Below are 23,609 nucleotides of genomic sequence, written 5' to 3'. Positions count from 1 at the left end.
ATCCTGCTCACAATCTCCCCTTCATCAATCAGTGAAGTTCACATATTCAATTAAAATATATTTTCTTTTACATAATCCAGAAAGATCAACCACTCGCATCATATGATCTGCAAATCCACATGAATACATGTATCACGATGATCAAAATAATCACCATGTTTGAAGCAAAATTCACAAGAGTTCCGGAGAATATTTTCCATTTTCCAAGCAGCAATCAACTAGATGATATTTTTGTTTAGCTTGTAGCATCATTATTTGTCTCAAGAAGCTTGTAAGAGCATCATTCAGCCACTGCCGACATCCCAATTCCCTTCTTGTCCAGAGTTTGACAGGTAGAGAGGCATGGTTACAGGATCAACTACAAATCTGTCACTTTGTGTATGAGCTGATAATAAAGTTTCAGGTAGTATATTTCCTCTTCCACTGCTGCTGACAACACTGGGAAAGGCTCCTACGGTCAGCATCCCATGGTCTGCCACGGTCTGACCTTGCAGCATGTTTCCATCAGTTCCACCTGAGCTACTCTCCATCTGACCGAGCAATGGTGCTTCTTCCATATGTTGGGTTTCGGAAATCTGGTCATGTGGCATTTCTGGTTGGGCTGACTGGGGTTGGGGTATCTGATCATGCAGCATTATGGGTTGACCTAATCGGGGTTGTGATATTTGATCATGTAGCATTATTGGTTGAGCTAATTGGGATTGGTATATATGGCCATGTAGCAGTGTTGTCTGGGTCATATGGGGTTGAGATATCTGATCTTGAAGCATTATCTGTTGTGCCAGTTGAGATTTGTATATCTGATCATGCAACATTATGGCTTGGAAAACTGTCGAGAATTGAGAATTCATCTGTTGAGCTTGCTCACTCTGCATGAACTGAGCATCTTGTTGCATGGTAGTACTGGGAGGATATTGTGGAGCTTGCTGGGGTTGGATTAACTGAAAGATCGGTTGCCAGACGCCATTGATGGGATACTGCTGAGCTTGCTGGGGTTGCACATATGCAGAGCCCGGTCGTACAAATCTATTGATAGGACACTGTTGGAGAAAAGCCATATAGAAACATGCTGTCAGAAAGCTTCTCTAGTCTTCTATAGCATAGAAACAATTTGATGACAAGAAAATTTACCATCCAACTATGATGTCACTTAGAAATCTGTTTTCTAAGTGAAACTAGATATGACTGCATAATTGTGTATCTATCACATATCTGTATCCATATGTGACTACAACTATTCAAAATCTTTCAGAGACAGGTATGGATATAGATTGAGTTCAAACATTTATTCAAATATCCAAATATCTTATTGAATTTTCCTATATTAATCATGAAAAGGTATCATTTGAATTAATTTTCTACGTAAAATGTCATCTTGCTCTACTTCTTTTGCTTCAAACGTTTGTTTTGAATGTTTCTAACCTGAAACATGTGATTGACATATTTGAATTAGTTTCTTAATCAGTAATTTTTTCTCACAGTATCCTAGATTCATATGATATTAACCACCTAAGATCTATTCTGAATCAATATCCATACTACATTTAGCTTCAGTTTGCGTATGTGTTAGACAAATAAAGTTACAGGATATAGTATCAATTTGATATTCTTGTATCCAATATCTGATCCAATCTATGTACAAGATTAATTGTGACTATCAATTACAGTGAAGCCAAGGAACCAATACATTCATCAAACCAACAAATTAAGAGCTAGGTTAGGACACAATCTGAGAACTTGTGAAACAAAGAAAGTGATGTTCATTGCATAATTCATACCTGAGCAGTGATCGGCAATCGAAGTGGTTGACTATCTGCAAGATCGATGAGGAAAGCGAGATTTTCTTGAAATTTTTTAATATTTCTGCAACAGAGAATAAAAACAGAGAACATTTTAGATATCGACATCGAGAGTGCAGTTCCAGTAAATTTGATACGGAAGCATACAAGTCTTCTGCAGGAGCACTAAAGTTCTTCCAAAATGCTGCACCCTCTAGTAAACGTATGTGAGGAATGGTTTGCAAAGATACCAACAGAACCAAACAATGGGAAGACCAAACTTACCGAATAGAATCCTCCAGATTCCCCGGATTCTGGCCATCGACTATCGCAATGATCAAGCGGTTGTTCTCATCCAGATACTGCAGCACAAGATGGCAAAGTTGGAGTCACGACAGACAGATCAAGAAAGCAGCATGCCTCTGAAACTAAAGAAGACAGACAGATACACGAATGTGGTCTGCAGCAGATACAAGATCTAGGTTGATTTATATTTGCAGAAACACGAACTAGCACAGAGGAAGAGGGATGCTAGGTTGATTTATACTGGCAGCCGAAGAGGCATCCCTCTCAGAGGACTTTTAGCGAACAGAATTACTTGTTCTCATCACTGGCAATTCAGATCATGTCTCTTGTAAGAACCACAAAGCAAATTATAAATGACTACACGAGATGAAGCAAGAAAATATGCAATTTGAAGCAAAGATGAGAGACGAGAAAGAACAAGAAAAGAGAAATCAGATTGGCCAAATTTTAGTCGAGTAGATCGACAGAAAGTACAGAAGAATGCATGAAAGGTGGACCTGTTGGATGAGATCGGTGGTGGTCGATGAAGCATATCGTAGAAGGGTTTGGCGTTGCATTGTATCACCAATTCTTGGGACCTTCACAGAATTCTTCTCCTTCCTTCCTTCCTTCCTTTTTATGGCATTTGATTCATCATAAACGAGGGAATTAACTTAGTAGTTAGCGTAGGGGTTATGACATGCTTTAAATCTATGACGACAAAAGATATTTAATGTATGATTAATGGAAATTTTCTCGTTTCTTGGATACGTCATTATTTTACTTTATGATTCGTGCAATCACAAATGGATGATATGATGATCAGAGAATACATTCAATGTGGTCATGGCAGTGCAATGATGATAATTGAATTTTAAATGATTATGAATGTTTTTTTAATTATTTGGAAACCAATAATTTCTAAAAGTCATTAATGGTTGTTAATAATTTTTTTAACTTTTTTATTTCAGAAAAGAAAGTTGGCATTGGCATTTTGGGAAGAAATTGATATTTTTCATGCCAATTGACTTTGCAAAAAGAGGTCTATTTATTTCCAAAAGAACATAGTAGATTTAATTATTTGAAAGACCCAAAAGATGGAATTACAAATTCTGATGAGATGAGCACCCTTTAGTCTTGCATATCATTAGGAAATTGAAGTATGAAATTTGATTCGCTCGTATATTGATGAGATAGTATTTTCTACGACTAATTGTATCATGTCATTTGCTTATGCATCCTAATTACATATTACCCCGCGTAGCTAGATCTCATAGCCCATGTAGCTAGATCTCATTAGTATTTCGGTAGTATTTTGGTTCTTAGACTTAAAACATTCATATTAGAATCCTTATAATCATAAAAGTAAAACATCTAACTTATACTATAACGTTATCATTTTTACTAATAAAAATATAAAAATAATAAGTAAAAATAATTTTAATATTTCAATTAATGATAACGGACGACGTTAACAATGATGGACGAAAAACGTTAGTGGAGGCTGACAACAATGCCACTATGGGTCATAGGTAATTGTTGTGAATGAAAAGAACGACGATGGAAAGTAAAGCCGCTCTATATCTACGTTAACGCCAATGTAGTTACCGAGTGATCTTTTCGTCACTCTATATCTATGTTGGTGCTGATGCAAATATCGAGTAGTCCTTTTATAGCTCGGTAACTACATCGACATCGACACAAATGTAAAGTGACCCTCACATTTTATTATCGTTTTTCTCATCCACAATAGTCACCTGTTGCCTCCAACAGTGTCATTATCCGTCAACACCGATGTCGTCCGTCATCACTAACTAGAATGTTGAAATTATCTTTTTGTCCATTGTTTTCGTGCTTTCGTCAGTAAAACTAACATCAAATAAAACTATATGTTTCACTTTCATAATTATAAATATTCTAATATAAATTTTTTATATTTGAGGACCAAAATATTAAGAAGGTAAAATTAAAAATTATATGTAATTAGCCCTCTGCAATCAAATCCAACATTCTCTCTTATAAGGAACACCGTTAGAGAAATCTAATTTTGAATTACTCTAGGAAAAGTGCTGAGCATCAAAAAATCATTTTAAGATCCATATACATGACTCTCTTTGACCATGGTAGGTTCAATTTCTAATAGCAAGTTTACTGCAATTCTTTCGATACAGGAGTGATCAGATGTTTAAATACATAGCAAGATATTATTAATCAAGATATATATATATATATATATATATATTAGATTTATGACAACATAAGATCTAAATGTTCAATTAAAACATCATAGCTTACGTCTCTTGTCTCCTTTCTCCTCTTCTTCTTCTTCTTCTTCTTCTTCTTCTTCTTCTTCTTCTCCTATCTCTTTATTTACGAGAATGTCGACACCAAACAACCTTATCACTTTTCTCTTTCTGGAACGCTCATTAACGTCTCCCCCCAATGTTTTCTCTCGTTCTTGATCTTGCGAGGTGTTGTTCATGGTCATTGCTTCCTTCGGTGTCTCACTAGCCTCCTCCCCTTCCTCATTTCTTGACTCCCCAGTGTTCTCATCCATCTTTCCTACCTCCTCTTCACCTTCCACCTTTGCCATGATCTCTTGTTCTCGTACTTGAGGGTGGGTGTTCAAGTCTATTATCTCCTTCCCCGTCTCGCTAGCCTCTCCTACCAATTCCCCTATCTTCTCCACCTCCTCCGCATCCTCATTTCCCGACCCATTCATCTCATCCATCTTTCCTCCCTCCACTTCCCCGTCCACCTTTGCTCTCTCCTGTTCTTGTAGTTCTTGAGCTGTGTTGTTCATGGCTATTCTTTCCTTCGATGTCTCAATAGTCTCTCCCGCCATCTCCACTATCTTCGCCACCACCTCCTCCTCCCTATCCTCATTTCCTGCCTCATTGTCCTCGGTTCTCTCTCCTTCCTCCACACCCACTCCATCCTCATTCCCTGACTTATCGTTCTCAATTATCTCCCCTTCCTCCACATCCCCTCCCACCATTTCTTTCTCCTGTTCATGAATTCTTCTCTGACTACTGATGCTGGAAGAGGAAGATCCACCTTCTTCCCCGCCGGGTACGACGTCGACCATGTACCATTCTTTCAGGTGTTCCTCGAGATCATCTTGTAAGCATTTGTAGAGTTCGATGACATCCCCTACCTTGAGCTGCTTCTCAATTACGAAGGCACTCCAACCCGTCGTGAACAGGTAGCTACCGATACTTGCCTGGTAGCATAAGCGCAAAGGCCATCTTCTCTTATCCCTGTCGTAGACTTCCGCTGTTAGTTCAGTATCTCCGGCAACCTCGCCATCCATCTCATCAATCTGCAGTTCGGGTAAGGTCTGCGCGTCTGTGCTGGGAACCACAAGACTGCTACCTGGTGTCCCGATATCAGTAGGTTGAAGTTCCTTCTGGAAGAGCTTGAGAAGCACGGCTTCTGTGCCGTCTCCCAACCGAGTCATTGTCGGGGCATTGCTGTGTGCGTCGGACCTATGCTCCGACGATGAAGAATCATACGGAAAGCGGCTTCGGTAGTCCTCGACTGTCTCTTCCTCGTGCTGTTCGCTGTCATGATCACCTCCTTGTTCCCTCGGTCGCTCTTCATCGGCATGGGACGGGCTGGACGAGGACGTCGAGTCGTTTGAACAAGAGGATTCGCTATCGGCAACATCAGCGGCTGATGCACCCATCGTCGCACTTCCTTTCAAGGGTATCACACTTTCCATGATCGAGCAAAAGCCAGGAAGAAAAGAAGCGATCAGATAAGCACAGCAAAAAACATCATTCCATGTTCAATTAGCCATTTAGAATAATCAAATAAACTATTAGATTGTAATGATTGGAATGAGAAATTATCTAGAAAATTTATCATGTTTGTCTTAGCAATCACTACTTTGTTTCTTGCATTCTTGTAATATATGATAGGTATTAGATTCGAGTCTAAACATCACATGCACTATTTAATATAATAAAATCACACGCAATTTTATATATAAACATCATATGCACTATTTAATATATTAAAAAATTATTTTTTATAAAAAAGCTTTTTTTCATAATTTTAATCTTTTACACAAATATTTTTTTAAAATAAAATTTGAGGCAAAATAAGAAAAAAAAAGACAGATCACAATGATTAGACAAAAACTCCTTCCAAACACATTAAGTCTTCGATGTTAGATCATTCTTTTAGATGCAACATTTTAATTTTTATCTAAAAAAATAAATAAAATATTTTAATAATCATATAAAGTATAATTTCTAAAGAATCTCAAAATTGTAAAATTAATATTTTTAACAGAAATCAATAATTCATTAAAATCATACATAAAATAAGAAATCATGAGTTGTTTTATGTTGAACCAATCTTGATTCAAGTTGATTGAACTAGAACGAATCGATACGGATCGTTTTGGAACTAATAAAAGCTAGCATGAATTACTTTGATTTTTGAGCTGAATCGATCTTCGAATCAAGCCAAACAAGACTAAACTGAAAATATATACATATATTTTGAAAATTAAGATTTAAATATTAAATTAATTAATATCATAAATTTATGAAATATTAAGCAATAAAAGAATAAATCAATTAGTCTAAAACTTAAATTACAACAAAAAATATTTTATAAAAATTGTAATATAATAAATTTTTTATTTTTTATAAAAAAATATATTTTTATATATTTTTAATTCCTTTTGTGCAAATATTTTTTTTTCAATTATGAAATTTGAGGTAAAATAAAAAGAAAAAGAAGCCATATCACAATGATAAGATTGAAACTCCTTCAAAACACATTATGTCTTCTTAGTGTCATATCATTATTTTAGATGTAATCTCTTTATTTTTATCTAAAAATTAAATAAATAAAATATTTTAATAATCATACCGAGTAGAATTTCTCAAGAATCTCAAACTTGTAAAACCAATATTTTTAATCATTTTTAACATAAATCAATAATTCATGAAAGTCATACATACAATAAGAAATCATGAGTTGCCTTAGTTATCACATAAAATAAATTGATGATGTCTTTGCAATATAATTCAAACATATACAATTACCAAATGGCATCCATATATAATTTAGACATCAAGGTAATACATTAAGAGGCTTTGCTACTCGTCTACGAGAGTATTGAAGCAATGAAGGACTAATAATTTCTATTATTTGGAGCATAATTCTTATGGATCTCGTGACCTCATCAATATAAGCAATTCACTCCTTTCAACTTATACATGCATTACACTATCAACCTTGATCTTAGTTAATGATTGAATCCAAATTGGAATTAACAAAAGCTAGCTTGAATTACATTGATTTTGAGCTGAATCGATCTTGAATTAAGCCCAACAAGACTAAACTAACTTGATCTTCAAAATCGACTTGAAAATAACTAAAATATTCCTAAGTCATTCAAACCAATTCAGACTATGTGGTTTGCATTTGATCTTCCTTTTAAGGATCTACTTGAGCCATACGAACTAAACTAGATAAATAAATAAATAAATATATATATATATATATATTAAAAATATTAAATTAATTAATATCATAAAATTGTGAAATATTAAGCACTAAAAGAAAGGATCGATTAGTTCAAAACTTAAATTAAAATAAAAAGTGAAATACTTACACTCTCTTAAAGCGTATTTCTCGTACTAGTTCTCTCTTATGGTTGAATCCCTTCTAATCCGATCAAATATGAGAAAAAAAGGATCTCTCGGGTTTATATAAGATAGGAAGGATCCAAGGTCGTCGTTCAAACCAATTCAAACTAACATGGTTTGGGTTTGATCTTCTTTTATGTCTACTTGAACTACATGAATTAAACTATATATATGTTAAAAATCTTAAATTAATTAATATTATAATTTTATAAAATATTAAGCAATAAAAGAATATATTAACTTAAATTAAAATAAAAAGTGAAGAACTTACATTCTCTTAAAGGGCATTTCTCGAAGTAGTCCTCCAATCCCTCCCAATCCAATCAAAGATAAGAAAGGAGGGATCTATGGGGTTTATATAGGAGAGGGAGGATCTTATTTGATATAGAGCAATTTATTTAATATTAAATTGGATGAATTTTTTTTATAAAAACAACCCTATGCTTGAAGTTTTTTACATATGGTGCCCCTCATTTCTATATTATCCTAGGAGAGTTCTTTCCTAATATATAAAAACATAAAAATACCGTTATTATCATAAAAAAGAATGGATTTGAACTTATTAAGCTCAGAGGTACCATGTTTTTAAACACTACAATAATGTTTTTGAATCAATAAATCAAAAATATTATAATTGATTTGATTTAAGATCGAATCGATTTTGATTGACTCGATATCTAAAAAGTTAGGATTGTGGACTATCAATTAAGGTATATTTGTTATTTTAAAAAGTTGAGGCTCTCTTACGCGATATGAAATTAGAGGAGTTGTTCACAAGCGACTTTTATTGAAAAAATCACCTTATTAGTTTTATCTTTAAATAATTACTAAATTAATTTATTCATTAACAATATATTGAATATACTAAACAAACAATGATCCATGAAATGTGTTCCATATCAAATAACAAAAATCTAAGAAGCAATTAATTCTTGGTGAGATCAGTACTAAATTTGATTTTTCAAATTAGGAAAAGAATTAAAGGGGATTAAAATTTCTCACCTCCTCCAAGCAATTTGGTCCCAATTTAATAATAAAACAATGATGATACTTCTCAGCATTAAATTAATATATATCTTAAATTTAAATTAGAGTCCATTATTTTTTTCTTTCTTGTTTGGAAAAGAATTAAAGTGGATAAGTATTCAAGATAATTTTGATCATACCCACAACCCATTCATATAGAAAAAATGAAAAAAGGAGTTATAGTTATTCAATGGATTTTTCTCTAAATAGCCAAACATTACCAATATATCTAATTAAGTGATAAGCATCTTAAAAGTTGATTGATTGTATACAATAGATTGAACTAAAATAGTACAAAAATATTTTAATACACCTTAAACAATAGCCTAATGATATTGTATTAGATCCTCTTATCAAAGATTAAGGATTACCACGTGTGTATATATATATATATATATATATATATATATATATATATATATACTTCGACTTTGTTTGGAGTCATGTTCGATATAATCAGTGTTGAATCTAATCTGTCTTAAACTTTGATTCATATCAAGCTCAAGCCCTACATTAGATCCAATCGACTCGGTTTGATGGGTTGAGATCAGACCTAACAATTATTACTTTTCGATCAAATATCATAATATAAATATTTTTTTGAAATATGGCATGAAGACATCTTATAAATGCCATGATAAAAATTTCAATAATAATTAATTGACATTAATAAACAATCAAGATTGATGAATGGATGTTTTATTCTCGCCCATGATTTGGAAGCTAAATACGAGTTTGATGAGTCTGAATTGGAGACGAGAATTTGGTGAGGATTCATCTCATGCTTGTCGAGACTCCACATTGACCTGTAAACTGTTCATTTTGTCTAATCCAAGATGCCATTGGCACTCAAAAAATGGTCAGCATGATTGGAGGATGTAGAGAATATATCACGGGGTTTGATGGTAATGTGTATGATAAGTGGACTGAGAACTTTAATCGTTTTCAACAATAAAATTGTAAGCATAATCGAGTGTTCACTAAACTTAGTCGATGAATTTATCTTATTAAATTAGTGACCTTTGTAAATATATTAAATATATTTATGAGAATTTTAATATATTAACATACGTCAAATTCTCCTATTATCTTATTCTATTCATATCGACTTAATCGTCTCCTTCTTATTTCTAAGCGTACGTCAAATTATAGTTTAGACCCTTTTTTTCATTTGATTGTATTTATTATTTAGTTATTATTACTATTATTTACTCTTTTTTTTCATGAATCTTGATTTTGATATTTGGTTAGACTTGATATAATATATAATCCGACTCGTTCAAATCGTTCAAATATGAAACTATGCTCTCATATGAATATTCTCTAAATAGTTTTTGCTTCAAATCATCTCAAAGTAATAGCAAACCTGTTGGGATAGTATTATTTAAAGTATGGAAGGATTGGGCTTCTTGATCTTGATTTACAAGTTGGATAATGGATGACTCAGAAATCTTCCTTGCCAATGTGAGAGAGGAGTAGTAAGTAAGAGTAGTAGAACACCACATCTCTGATTGCACACCATGATGGCCATGCATTAGTGTCTACAAATGTTGAGTTCAGAGAGAGATGAACCCCCACCCTCTTGTTCTTGGTTTAGGTGGTGTGGGCCACCAATCTTTCCAGTGAGTGCTGTTCTCCTACTTCTGCCATGGATGGTAGGCAGACCATGCCATTGCTGAAAGCAATGTTGTCTTCAACTTCCATCAGCTGGATCGTGCAAGTCCTTCCCCACCAAGTCAAATGATGAGCCAAGGAAGATATTGGCCCTTCGTACTCTTCACATTTTATAATTGATACACGAATAATAATATTTCGATGTCACATGACCAATATTTCGATATCATATGATCTTTATCTTGATTTTCCATAATCAGTACTTTGATGTCATGTGATTGATGATATTATCAAATAAATGTGGTCGTAAATATTTCTTGAGAATGCAGTTCTTTTAGGAAGCAAAGAAAGAAAGACTGCCAATCCAAGCATCTGATCTCCAGAATTCCATCTTCTTGTGCAAGCAACCATTGAAGTACTCTTGAGATCTGTTTTTTTTCTTCTTTCTGCTAAGGTGAAAGCATAAACATCACCAAAAAATTCAATCTGAGCCACCTCCTGCCTTGTCTTCACACTAGAAAACCTCTCCATTTAAACCAGACAAGCAATCAAGAACGTGAACACTGGAAGCTGGAACAGTTTCCTTCAGGCAAATGTGTTAATTCTCTATGTTTTCATACAGCAATAGAGAAGTAAAATACACTTACTTGTGAGCATTCAAGCTGATCTCTTCCAGTTGACTCCAAACAATTCCATGAGTTGAGGGGAATGAAGCCTGGTCCGAATCCACTCATGTCGACAAGGAAAGATCAAGACACTGTTCTCGTTCCAATGGCTTCGACCCAGACAACATTCCCCTAAACTGTCATGAGAGGAGGAGGAAAAAGGTATGCAATGGAAGGAAGGTTTCTTCATCACCATGGTCATGCCACAACTTCTTCCATGGCTCCTTATATATACAGCACAGGTTGAGCTCAGTTCTGTGGAAGCTGATAGCTCAGTATTAGATTAGGTGCATAGCATAATGAGATAGATAGCATCAAGCTTCCTGTCATGATGAAACTTCCTCACGATCAACAAAACAATTTATTCTGAAATATGTACTATTAGATGCTAAGCTTAAGGTCAACCATGAGAGTTTGCATGCTTTAGCTCCAAAAGACATAATTACATCACCATTTCAGGATGCAGAGAAGCTTTATATTCCATTTGTAGAGGATCATCAAGTACAATAAGCAATTTATAGAGCATTAACAACACAATATTAGATTATGGGCATGATGATTATATTCCTTGATATCATTAAGCCTATCAGACCGAAGACCACTCTTTGAGATCTGAATTAAGAGGGGGTGATTGACATTGGTTTATTCCCTTCTAAAGGCAGCTGAGAAAAAGGGTTTATGGGATGACTGGTGGAGAAGCTTCAACAAAGGGTGAGCTTCAAGCTGTGATTCTGTGCTTATAAATGAAGCAACTGAAGACTTTGTGGTTGATGAGGAACCAAAAAGAAATGGTGAAGAGGTGCATAAGAAGGCAAGATTGCTTTGTATCTGGGAATAGTTGGTTTGTTCATGCAAGTTTGTCAGGTAGGTGACTTCTCATGATTAAGTTGGAACAAAACAGTCTGAAAACCATTGAAAAGGATTTGAAACTGCAAGTCTGATGAGTTGTACAGATATACAAGGAAATCTGTGTCTCAACTTTTTATTAGCTGGATATAAATCTGGGTTTTAGTGATGAAAAAAACTTGTTTTGCTGCTAAAGATCACAACTGTGTGTTATCTGACCTGATAGAATCAGAACCTTTATGGGAATGAATGAGCCCCTGAACAAAATCTTTGGTTCCTTGGCCTACATTCTGAAATCTATTATCAATCCTTTTAATGATGATTCATGGTATACCAATCTGTTTTTTTTTTTGTTTTTTGTCCTTAATTATACCAAATTTGCATAGTATATTTTCCTACTCCACATGCAAGCTCTGAGCTCTGCAAATGGAGCCTTTGTTCTTGTTGTTATCCCTTTTTTCTTAATCCTTCATTTCAGATTTTACAATCAAATGCAAGGAAAATAGACAGCAATGAGGGGACTGATTGAGGCAGAGATCCTGACCTTATCCTTGTTCTTCCTGGGTCTGATGAAGATTGAGGCATCATTGCTCGGAGGCAAGTGGATTTGCTTGTAAGAAGCAGACTTTACTGGTAAATTTCTCTTACTATTTCCCTTTCGTCCCTTTGCTTTCTCTCTCCTCTTTTTGCGCGTGGGTCGTCTTTTTTTATTGAACGTGGTCCTCGCGTACCGGCGGCGCCGCCGCACCGCGTGGGGAAATGCGCACGTGCATCCAAACTGAGACGGCATCTTCGTTGTCCGATGGCGGGTGGCGTCCCATGTCGCCGCTATCAACTGGATTCCCGTGTGCTGGTGGGACACAGCGGCGGCGAGGGAATCACCGCCTTCCATTCGAGGCGGCCGAGGACCCCACACGCATTTTGATGGCGACCATAAAAATGAAGCAGAGAGTAAACGGCGAAATAAATTGGAATTAGATCGAATACCTGTCGGGCGGACGCAACCCCGTCGGCTCCGCTATAAATGTCCCGCCCCTGCCTCCTCCGCCTCGCCGTAAAGTCTTCTTCTTGCTCGTGCTCTGGCGATGGGAGGTGGAGGGGGGAGGGAGGCGCGCTTCCGGGGGGTGAGGAAACGGCCGTGGGGGCGGTTCGCGGCGGAGATCCGGGACCCCTGGAAGAAGACGCGCAAGTGGCTGGGGACCTTCGACACGGCGGAGGAGGCGGCGCGGGCGTACGACGAGGCCGCGCGCAGCCTTCGCGGGCCCAAGGCCAAGACCAACTTCTGCCGCCCCGGGGACCTCGGGATCCCGCCCTCGGCGGGGGCGCCGCCGATGGATCTGTCCCTGGGATACCCTTTCGAAGTTGGGTCGATGGGGAGGAAGGCGGAGGAGGCGGCGAAGGCCGGGAAGCAGAAGCCACCTTTCTCGTTCGATCTTAATCTCCCCGCTGCTTTCTTCTGAGCAAAGATCGGACGCTCAACATCGCCGGCTTCAATTTTTAGTTCATTATTTATTCCCTAAAGCCGATCTTGGCTTTGTACAGTGCTGTTCATCGCTGAGACCGTCAAATCTTCCATGAATGCTTCTCCATTGTTACACAACTTCAAAAGCAAATCAAAACGCAAGCATGGAGTTTTAAGAAGGTTGGAAGAAGCACTTTACGAGAACTCATAGATCGTCACATATGGGGCTCCAAAAATCCAAGTCCCGCAACCAAGATACCATCAACGAAGCTCTTGGCTGCATCATGCAAACGAATGACAACACTGTGGGAGAAGAAAAGGTCATCATGTGGAGCTGCTCGGATGTTTGGATTAGTATAACCAACAACATACATTGCAGATTCTAAAGGACAAAAACTATCAAAACCACATCCAGCATTATAATTCCTTCCTGCGAATGCAAAACGCCTGCAATGCAGGACAGAGATGTTTGGCTGATGTTGCAGAAGCCCACATGCTCTTAGAACAGCTGAATCCAATGGCGCATTCCCTTCATCTGTATCAGATAAAGATGCATTTTGAGGCAGTCACAAACAGGATGATGGCTAGAACAAGAACAATCTCTGAGTGAATAGTTAGTTCACTGGTCAAACTACTCTTAAGATTCAAGTGTTTCAATGATTCTCTTAGATGAGTAGATAAAATTGATGGATGAGTTGAGCAGAAAATACACAACCTTACAAACATCAATGTGCTGCTGCTGTGCAGGTCAACCTTGAGTCCAACAGGTGAGAACATGCCACATCTGGACAACTTTGATGCAATCCTCCTCCAAACCAAAGCCAAAAGGGAAAACACATTCACATCCTTCCAAAGAAAATAATCACCATCATTTTAGCCAATAGAATGTTGATGCTGCAGAGACCAATCCAATTCTGATCAATTTTGGCAGGTTTTGGGATTGCTAAGCAATACTTTTTGAGTCAAAGCCTGCACCATTTCTCATTAATTTTGTTGTCCTGTTTTCCCATTAGTGTTTCATGTTGCTGATTTGTTTTTCTTGTCATAGGAGTTACTGAAATCAATTTTTTTTTTCTTTTATGAGAGTTTTAATAAAATGCTAAAAAAATAAATAAATAATATAATTAAATCAATATTTCTTTGAAATCAAGAATTTTTTGATATGAGATTAATTAGGGGTGTTATAATATTGCCCGCCCAATTTGGCTTAACGACGCAGTTGAAATTATTATAATACACTCATCAGATTCATATAAGTCAATCTTAGTCCTTACCCACTTCGGATGTGAGACTAATTGAGGGTGTTACAGTTTCTTGTCAAAAGAATAACCGACGTCAACACATTTTTGTTTCTATGTAAATTGGAAGAAAATATAAGAAAAATGAACAAAAACTGTGGAATTGATATATAATTCAATCAACTATGGGACATAAATTTGGTATTAGAGGATGGCAGAAACATTTCTTACTCAGTTTGTTCTTCCAATCACCTGTGTTTCCAGTTTTTGTTTTCTGTATTCAGTAAGGAAAATGTTAATTAAGAACAAACATTTCTGTGATTTGTTTTCAGAAACACGAAAAACAGAAGCAATTCGGGGGGTGGCTATATTGCCCCTCTTCTACAGACGAAACACGCAGGCCAACGCTTTAACATATGAATATAACATCTATTCCACCCTTGGCTTCTCTGCTGCTCCTCGCAATCTTCCATCCCCTTCGGCTTCCTTCTCCGATCTCCTCACCCAATTCCAATCCAATTAGGATCTCCAAAATCTCAACTTTCTCCCGCACCAATTTTTACCAAGTCTTCCAATCCGAAGAAGCTATTCCCAGATGAGAATTCGAGCCTCAAAGACTCCACCTTTGGGCTTCATTTCCAATCCCGACCCCGCTCCGTCCATGTCTCCTCTATCGAATTCTCCTCCTTCTGATGATTCCTCGACCCGCTGCGAAGGTCTTGATCTATTGGTGTTGGCCGTCATTGAAGTCTTTGGAGACGGAGCTTTGGAGACGGAGCACATTGGAAGCAGTGGAGTCGAAGAGGAACAAGGGACGCGAGAGATGGTTGAAAAGAGGAAGGAGGAGCTGGATGGCGATGCTGAAGCTGGTCCGAAGCGGAAGAGGAGGAAGCGGCAGTTGGCAATGCCATCTAGGTTCCAGGATTCTGTGATGCAGCCATGGAAGCGGCGCACCCGGCGGCGACCTGGCGGTGCAAAACGATCGGATTAACTGGAAAGGTCCAGTTTTGATCGCTGCTTTTGCTTCTCGATCTTTTTCATGTGCATATTTTGTAGAGAACGAAAGAGATGGATGCCAGTAATCTAAACTATGTATTAGTTTCTATCGATAGAGTTAGATTTCAAGAAAAAGATTGGAGTTCGATTATAGATTCAGATCGAGTCAATTCAGAATTGCTTCTGTGATTAGCTCTTTTTTCTTTAGTGTTCTTTGCTTATTATCGCGTCGTTGATAGGTGGAATGGGGATCTCGTTCGTCTATAATTGTGTTTTAGCCTACTAGTTGCTGTAGTTAACATGTTTAGTCTATGAGTTCAACAACTCGATCTTCGCTCTTCTTGCTTTAATTATATCAGTTACTTCTGGCTGAATTTTAGTTATTTAGAGGAAGATCGAGTTGTTGAACTCATAGATTCGTAAATGTGTGAGTATCATTGTCATTGTTTGTCTCTTGAAATATTCTGATCCAAAGGTTGCATACTGATGTCTTCCCCAAATTCGAGTTACTTGATTACTTTTCTTCTTCATCCATAATGCAAACTTTAGATTAATTTCCATCAATCCCAAAATTTTCGCAGTCAGCAACTCTCCAACCTAATTATCAGTGCAACCATTAGTATCTGGCTGTTCCTGTCATTTGGATTAACAGTTAAAGAGTCCTATGAGGGTCCTATGAGACAACTTGAAGCTTTTGGCAAGCATCTAAACTGTGCAAAAGTGAGAACATTGGTTACAGCAATTTGTAGTTTGCATCTACTTGTTTCAATTAGTTGAGTCACCACAAGCTGTAGCAAACCAGTTGATTACCTTGTTCCAAACAAAATAAGCCTCATGCAAATTCATAGTTCTTTTATTTGATGCCAGCCATTAGTTTATTGGGCTCCTAGTGGTAATCATCTCTTCTTGGATGAACATTTCTTGTTCCTGAGCTTATTACTGTTGCTTTCTTTCCTTGTGGTATCTTTCTAATCTAAAAGTGTTTTTCAGTTATAGACTTGTTATTCAGTGATTTGGTAGGACATCTCCTTCTCTTGTTTAGGCTGTTTCACTTGATGATTGCAAGGCTGACCTGAACAGTTAATTTTAGCTGCTTCTTCCTTCAAGGCCTTTCTCTCTCTCTCTCTCTCTCTCTCTCTCTCTCTCTCTCTCTCTCTCACTCACTGTGTTTGTGTAGTGCTATGCATCTTTCTGCAGACTCAAATACTTGATTTGTCAGAACAATATTGTCATTCTTTGATATCTACACTTTGCAAACTAATGTTATCTCAACATAAGGCAATGATTAAATTGGTTCAGATAATCCACAAATATGGATGTATCACAACTGCAGCTATGCTTTCTGGTAATGCTCCCTTGTGTCAATCAATATACTCTATTCTCTAATCATGACTGACTGCTCCCCTGAAGCTAAGCTTGACACCATATTGCTTTGGTAGAAAAGATGAATAGGTAATGAAGCCACATCAACAATGCAAAATGTAATGAATAAGCAAATTGAGCCATCATCGACTGATCGCTGGGAAGTGCTTTTTTGTAAGTTCCCAAATGATATCAGAATTTGTTAGATGTTAGATAGCATCACATTGTGGAATACAGTGGGGCGCTTCTTATGAGTTTGAATATTGTTATAATTCCTTTACTTCATGAACGTTGGCAATTGTAACAATCATCTTTTGTGTATGTTATCAAATTTTGTGAGAATCATGCACTACGAGACTAGCTAATATATCTTATGAGTTACGGGAACAGTTTGCCGTTTCCAGCCAATAAATCATTTCTTTAATTGATGTATATACAATGTAATGGATTTGACCTGTTTGGAGGTGAGAATTTTGCTGCTGTCCACAAAAAAGTCACACTTCCATCAAGCTCTTTCCTCTACTGTTAGAAACTTTTGTAAGCTCCTCTGTAGAATGGTACATTCAGCTTCTTTTTATGAATCAATTTTGGTGATGAATTATTGATTGTACTTCAGCATACAAGTGCTTCTTGTCATTTTGTCATTAATCAAAGTAAAGATTACTATCAATCATTATTCGACTGTCTTTACAATGCTTACTACAAGTCATCGTGTTTCACCGGCTTAAGAATGAAATGATGAACTTAGTCATTTGATTTTAGGTTTGTGTTGGACTGATCCTATACAAATCTGCTTCTTTAATATCTTGTTCAACTTTCCATTTACGACTCCGTTGTTCTAGTCCTTTAGGATGCAATATAACATTATTCAGATTAGAAGGAAAGACATAGCTTGTCATGTAGAAAAGAATTTTGAGCATTGCAAAGTTAAGAATTTTTATGGTGCATTTGATGAGGACAATCTGTCATGGAGCATATGTTTTGTAACTGTGGAGACTGAGAAGAATTGATTCCGGCTTTACAAGTACTATCAGTTTATAAAAGAAGGTTAGGACTATAATGCTATATGCATCAGTTGATTCTAAGCACTATCGATCGAATGAGAGAAGGTAATCGCTACGATTGCCATATGCATCCAAGTTTCTAAAGGTGTAACAAGATGGGGAAATTGTTAATGGCATTGTTTCTTTGTATCAGTGAAACAGAGATTTTGGGCATATTAGATGATGTGTATGCATCCAAGCACTGTTTCTGTGTATCAGTGAAACTAAAGAAAGTTCATTACTTGGTGTTATGTATAGCTTTAACCTCAGACTATTAGATGCTTATCGATCCAAAATGCTACCATCTAAGTAATGTTTCTTCTATTGTTTATGTAGCTTTAACCTCAGACTATTAGAAGCTCTGTTTGTAGATGTTTGCAGTTAACCACTTCTTGTTTCCTCGCATTACAATTTAGCTTCTATAACATGCAAACTCATGACTGTAGGATCAGCTCTTCCTCAAATTGTTAGACCAATTGTGGATTGTCTCATACACTGGAGACAGGTTCATACACTGTAGGATTCAAGGACACCCAGTCTTGAGCAGAGACATCAAAGAACATATGGTGGGAAAGCAAACCTTGTGTTTCCCCTTCATCAGTTGCCCTTTTTGTTCCTTCAACCAGGACTCGACGATGTAGCATTGTCACAAGTTGCTGACAATTCTCTTTGCAGGCAAGTTTCTCAGTTGTTTGTTTCTATGCTCTCCCTGAAGCATTTCCAGCTGCTGCTTGGCATTTTGCATGAATCATTCCAGAGAGCATCACATACTGCACAGCGCAGGGAAATCACTTGCCACACCCAAAAACTAAGCCTGTAAGCCAACATGTGGAGCAGTTGATGGAGACTTACATGTCTCTCATGATAAAGATAAGCTGGGAAGCTCCATCAAAAAACACTTGTGAGAGACTTCTCTATAATTTTTCTCAAATACAACTTCTATGTACAAAATCTTGAAACCAGAAAATTTATATAATGTGTCGAGAAACAGACATTAATCGGAATCTACAAAGGCAGAATCACAAATAGCAACATCCAGCAGATGTAGCAGAATAGAAATATGTATTACCCATCATGCTCTCAAGCTATAATCAATCTAACAGCAAGATGTTATATTTGATTATAGCTTTACCAGAGTTTAGTTGTTTAAATAACAATAAATGAAGACAAGTGTACATTAGTTGATGATGTCAAAAACATTGCTGAACAGATGCCATCAACTACTATAGTACATACATTACTGGTTAGCTCAGCAAAGTACAGATCGTCAACAAAGAAACCAAATCAAAATTCATAGTATCAAGTAAACCCCACAGAAAATAAGTCCAGTGCACTCCCAAGTACAAAACCTGCATTTAAGGCCAATAATTCATTCACAGGTATTTTGCAAAATGGATTATATTATACCAATCAGGATGGACACAATTTAAAATTCTTTCAAACCATGGCTTTGTACTATCAGAAAGCCATTCTGCTAGGTTTAACAAGAGATCACTATTAGAAGCTCCAACCAATCCTATTTCAAACAAATAAAGATCACAAAATTCCTCCATGGTGATGGTCATGATATTCAACTAATAGTAGCATTCTTTTGAGGCTCTATGGGTGCATCTTCCATCTTTCATATATTCTCATTGACCTGAACCCATGCAGCGGCTATACCCCAACATGTTTTTCTTGAACACAAGGAATATATACAGGACAAGCTACTTGCAATGGAAACTGAATGAAGAAAAAAAATCAACTCGTCGCTAATGGCTCCTTGACCGACATCAATATGTGGGCAGACTGGGTCAATAGCTTGGCATGGTTGTGTTCTCCTTCATAAGTAACAATCAACATTGTTGGATCTTCAACACACCTCTCGACATGCTTTTTTGCAGGGCAGCCCTTCATGCTGCTGCATTTGTAGTATCCTCTGCTCGATTTATAGCAGAAAATATTTTAGTACCAAATTAAAGCTGTATAGAACAGAATTACAGGACAAAAATCATTTAATAGTACATAAGATTGACTATGATAACACTTCCATATCATCGAAGAGAAGTACAGTGAATCTACTAAAATACTCCACTGATGGAATTATTAGTAAAATGTTCGAAGTCAATTTTAGGATTTAAAAGTGAAAATAAGCAAACAAAATGGTATTTGTTACTGGTGATTGAACCGTGGGACCTTTACTTTGTAGCATGAAGATCCAAGACTCATGGAGATTATATGTTGAAGCCTTGAAGGCCCAGCATCTTAATCAGCCTTGCATGTTATTTGGTAACTGAAACAATCTGGAAAAGTATGTGAACATACTTAAATTTAACCAACATTTGAGAAATGCTAGACCTATTTTCTGCTATAAAAAAAGAAAAATTACTAAAGAAAAAAATAAATTATAACCAGCAATCTATTATTTTTCTGATAAGGAAATTGTAAAATAATAGTTTACTGTTTGTTTGAACTTGGTTATGAAAAGAAAAATATAAAGAACTTGTTAGCTAAAGTTCCGACAAGATCAAACAAAACAATGACTAGATCCATGCAGTTTCATCATCTGAGAGAGAACAGATGGAAAACAAGGACATGCTTGTTTTTAAGAATTATTACCTAAATTTGTGTACCACTGGCTATTTAAATTTATCAATAATGATTCCTGCTAGATTACCATTACGGCAATGATGTCAAAGCACAATAATTATGTAATAAACAACAAACATCTGGCATGTCAGGTCACTCAATCGAAGAGAAGTGTTTAGGAAAGCCAACAACACCATACCTAGGATAGGGAGAACCCTTTATTGGCTTCTGCCCATACTTTCTCCATGAGTAGTCATCTGCAGGGATATCTCCAAGCTTGTTACTTATAGCAGGAACCTTAATGGTTCTCTTCACTCTCAATTTCCTGCAAAAGCCAAGGAGAACTTTGTCTGAATGAGAACATATTCATGAAAAGAAAATAGAAAAAAAAAAACATTACACAGAAGCCCTGACCTCTTCTTTGAGCAGTGGCACCTGCTTGTTTTGGCACATTTGCCACTTCCATCATTTCCTCCTCTAGAACACCTCCTCCTATCATTTAGGTGCCAGTTCATCGAGTTGGACAACTGTGGTCCACCAAACAGGTTGAAGGCCTTCCCATCCATGCTCCCCATGCTACCATCAATGCTCAGGGATGACAGGAAAGAACGAGAAGACGATGCAGTTGCTGTGCAACTTGAGTTGTCAAACATGAGGTTCTTGCCGCTATTGCTGCTTCCATACATCTCATTCTGGAACTTCATATGCTGCTGAATCTGAAACACCTGACTGTTGTGCTGCTGTTGGAGGAAGTGAAGGTGGGTGGGGTTAGGACTGTAGGCAGCTTGAACAGTGCCCCTGGAAGCTGCATCCGTTGCAGCTGCTGGATTCTCAAGCAACATTCTTGGGGGTATTTGTGGAGGGATCTTGACAGTGGAACCCAACTCGTTAACTGGCTTTTCTAGTAGGTTTCTTGGAAGGAATTGGACCAACAGTGGAAAAGGGTCAGCTCTGGATACCGCCGGACTATCTAAGAAGATGGTATGGTTAAAGTGGAGTTGTTGGGGGTTCGTGAGCCTCCTTAGCCTCGCATGACCCACACCATTACTAAGCATGGAAACAACCTTGTTAAACATAGAAATAGCGTTTCCAGTCTCTGCCTTTAGAACTTTGAAAGCTAGGGTTTGGTCCTGAGTCTCGGATAGCAGGTTCAGCACTCTGTGGCAGCTCACTACAGCTGCGCTATTAGCTTCTTCCACACCCTCCATCTCAGAAACCCCTAAGAGTGACCCCCTACAGATCTCTTCCGCTCACCCAACACACACTCCCTCAGCAGCAGAAATTTCCCATGTGTCGCCACCTAGATAACCAGAGATGAATCACGAAGCAACCGAACTACGCATTTCACCAGATTTTGCTCTCTCTCACAGTGTTCAAATGCGAAAAGCAACTGATTTGATCTACTGTAGTGCAACTCAATCAGAAGAAAAAGGGGGAAGACGAAGAGTCCTCAAGAAAGGTCAAAAGGCAAAGCAAAGGGCATCCGAGGACTTGAAACCAAGCTAAAAAAGAAAGCATCTAAATATCAAACACGAGAGAACACCATGAAACCGGTAAGCTGAGGTAATCCAAGATCCAATTCTGACGATACCGATCCGCTATAGCTGCCATTTTTTTCTCCCGTTTGTACCGATACCATCAAACGCTAGAAGAAATCTTTCGTTTCCCGGAAACCTACAAGAAATAAATGATATCTGGACACCAAAGGCGGCCGGAAGAGACGAAAAATAAAATGAAAAGAAAACCCCTCAAAAGATGGGAAGGGAAGACGGAAACCCTAGAAACCGACTGCGGGGGTTGCAGGGCGTCACAGCCAATCCAGAGAGAGAGAGAGAGAGATTTCCTTGAGAGAAAACACGACGGAAATTAAAGAACTAGATTCCGAGGAGAGGGGAAGGGTACACCGCCACCGCTGGGGGATCCTCACCGCTGGAAGTGGATCGGACGGCGGAAGAGAGGTCGAATCAGTGTTGGAGGTCACGGGCTCTGACGATGCGGGCCCCACGCGCCGGCACGACTCGGCTCGGATGGTTAAATCTTGGGTTAAGCAATCGGTTGTCGCTTTGCTCTTTTATCATCGACGTTTATCTATCCTGGATCCTCTCCAAAGAGATCCGACATCCGACTAGAATCAGACGGTTTACCATACCCAGAATCACAACTAACGGACAGATGAGCGTCTATTTTTCAAGAAGGATTGGAGAGAATCTACAAACCTTCGTTCCTCAAAGTCGTCGTCGTCGCGGTCTCGGTTGAGACAACGCCTCCATGTGTATGTTGACGGGGGGAACGGAAAGGGTGCGGTGGCGGTCGGCTGACGCGGACGTGGGACCCGACGACCCTCACGAGTCGCAACGCAGTTGACGCGGTGGGGCCGGGTAGCGTGTATGAACTCGTGGTTGTGTCGAATATTAGGAAAATTGTCATACAACTCTCCAAACTTATAATATAGTACGCAATTCCCTATAATAATTATTGGATAATCCCTTAAATCAACTGCAATTAGTGAGCTTTAACATGTGTTTTCTTTTTCTTTCACATCCTAATCTTTCTAATTTTCATTACACATAATCCCTTTGCCGATTTAATATGCATGGAGCTAAAATTGCCCAATTTCACATAGCTCAGTGGAGGGTGTCACTCTCAAAGATGTCCACAGTATGAGAGTCAAAAGTGATGTGCGGATGGCTAAAATTTCTCATTCTTGTCTTTCTTATGATGGAATTAATTATTTAATTTAATCAATTAATATTATAATAAGTGATATAATAAATATTTTGATTGTAGACTTAAACCATTACTGGGATTAATTTTTCATTTCATAATGTGTTACTACCATTTATTTTGGATACTTTCTCAATTTTACTTAAATTTTGAGACTATAAATATCCTATGACACGTGTGATTTGGTAGGCATCCACATTGGATTTTCATGTAATTATATATATAATTAACTGACAATTATAATATTATATTTATAAATTTTGGATCTTATATATATATATATATATATATATATATATATATATTATAAATGGACACGCAATAACCAACCTT

The 23,609-nt window shown here is 37.4% G+C and overlaps 3 protein-coding genes across 3 annotated transcripts; 1 reads left to right on the top strand and 2 right to left on the bottom strand.

The window, feature by feature from the left end:
• Positions 1 to 98: 98 nt before the first annotated feature.
• LOC135649207 (uncharacterized) lies at positions 99 to 2,710 on the bottom strand. The gene is made up of 4 exons (XM_065167388.1): positions 2,582 to 2,710; positions 2,064 to 2,140; positions 1,779 to 1,863; positions 99 to 1,040 (listed from the first exon to the last, which is right to left on the bottom strand). Exons 1-4 carry the CDS (start codon positions 2,639 to 2,641, stop codon positions 285 to 287), a joined length of 978 nt encoding a protein of 325 aa, XP_065023460.1. The 5' UTR covers positions 2,642 to 2,710; the 3' UTR covers positions 99 to 284.
• Positions 2,711 to 12,968: 10,258 nt separating this feature from the next.
• LOC135649071 (ethylene-responsive transcription factor 3-like) lies at positions 12,969 to 13,343 on the top strand. Its single transcript, XM_065167172.1, has one exon. The coding sequence runs from the start codon at positions 12,969 to 12,971 to the stop codon at positions 13,341 to 13,343; it is 375 nt and encodes a 124-aa protein (XP_065023244.1).
• Positions 13,344 to 19,325: 5,982 nt separating this feature from the next.
• LOC135650165 (protein WRKY1-like) lies at positions 19,326 to 22,493 on the bottom strand. Its single transcript, XM_065169354.1, has 3 exons — positions 20,967 to 22,493; positions 20,752 to 20,877; positions 19,326 to 19,902 (listed from the first exon to the last, which is right to left on the bottom strand). The coding sequence occupies exons 1-3, from the start codon at positions 21,758 to 21,760 to the stop codon at positions 19,725 to 19,727; spliced, it is 1,098 nt and encodes a 365-aa protein (XP_065025426.1). The 5' UTR covers positions 21,761 to 22,493; the 3' UTR covers positions 19,326 to 19,724.
• Between the last annotated feature and the right edge of the window lie 1,116 nt (positions 22,494 to 23,609).

Source organism: Musa acuminata, chromosome BXJ3-9, assembly GCF_036884655.1.
Source record: "Musa acuminata AAA Group cultivar baxijiao chromosome BXJ3-9, Cavendish_Baxijiao_AAA, whole genome shotgun sequence".
In the NCBI taxonomy this organism is placed as follows: Eukaryota; Viridiplantae; Streptophyta; class Magnoliopsida; order Zingiberales; family Musaceae; genus Musa; species Musa acuminata.
Note: the sequence above shows the minus strand (reverse complement) of the source record. Positions and strands in the feature narration are given on the sequence as shown.

Excerpts from the sequence above, each read along its gene's own strand:
- LOC135649071 (XM_065167172.1), top strand. The coding sequence starts at position 12,969 with ATGGGAGGTGGAGGGGGGAGGGAGGCGCGCTTCCGGGGGGTGAGGAAA.
- LOC135649207 (XM_065167388.1), bottom strand. The coding sequence starts at position 2,641 with ATGCAACGCCAAACCCTTCTACGATATGCTTCATCGACCACCACCGAT. Across the intron at positions 2,141-2,581 it reads CCACCGATCTCATCCAACAG|TATCTGGATGAGAACAACCG; the intron begins GTCCACCTTTCA and ends CTTGTGCTGCAG. Across the intron at positions 1,041-1,778 it reads GATTGCCGATCACTGCTCAG|TGTCCTATCAATAGATTTGT; the intron begins GTATGAATTATG and ends TTTCTCCAACAG.
- LOC135650165 (XM_065169354.1), bottom strand. The coding sequence starts at position 21,760 with ATGGAGGGTGTGGAAGAAGCTAATAGCGCAGCTGTAGTGAGCTGCCAC. Across the intron at positions 20,878-20,966 it reads TGCCACTGCTCAAAGAAGAG|GAAATTGAGAGTGAAGAGAA; the intron begins GTCAGGGCTTCT and ends TGGCTTTTGCAG. Across the intron at positions 19,903-20,751 it reads AAGGGTTCTCCCTATCCTAG|AGGATACTACAAATGCAGCA; the intron begins GTATGGTGTTGT and ends TAAATCGAGCAG.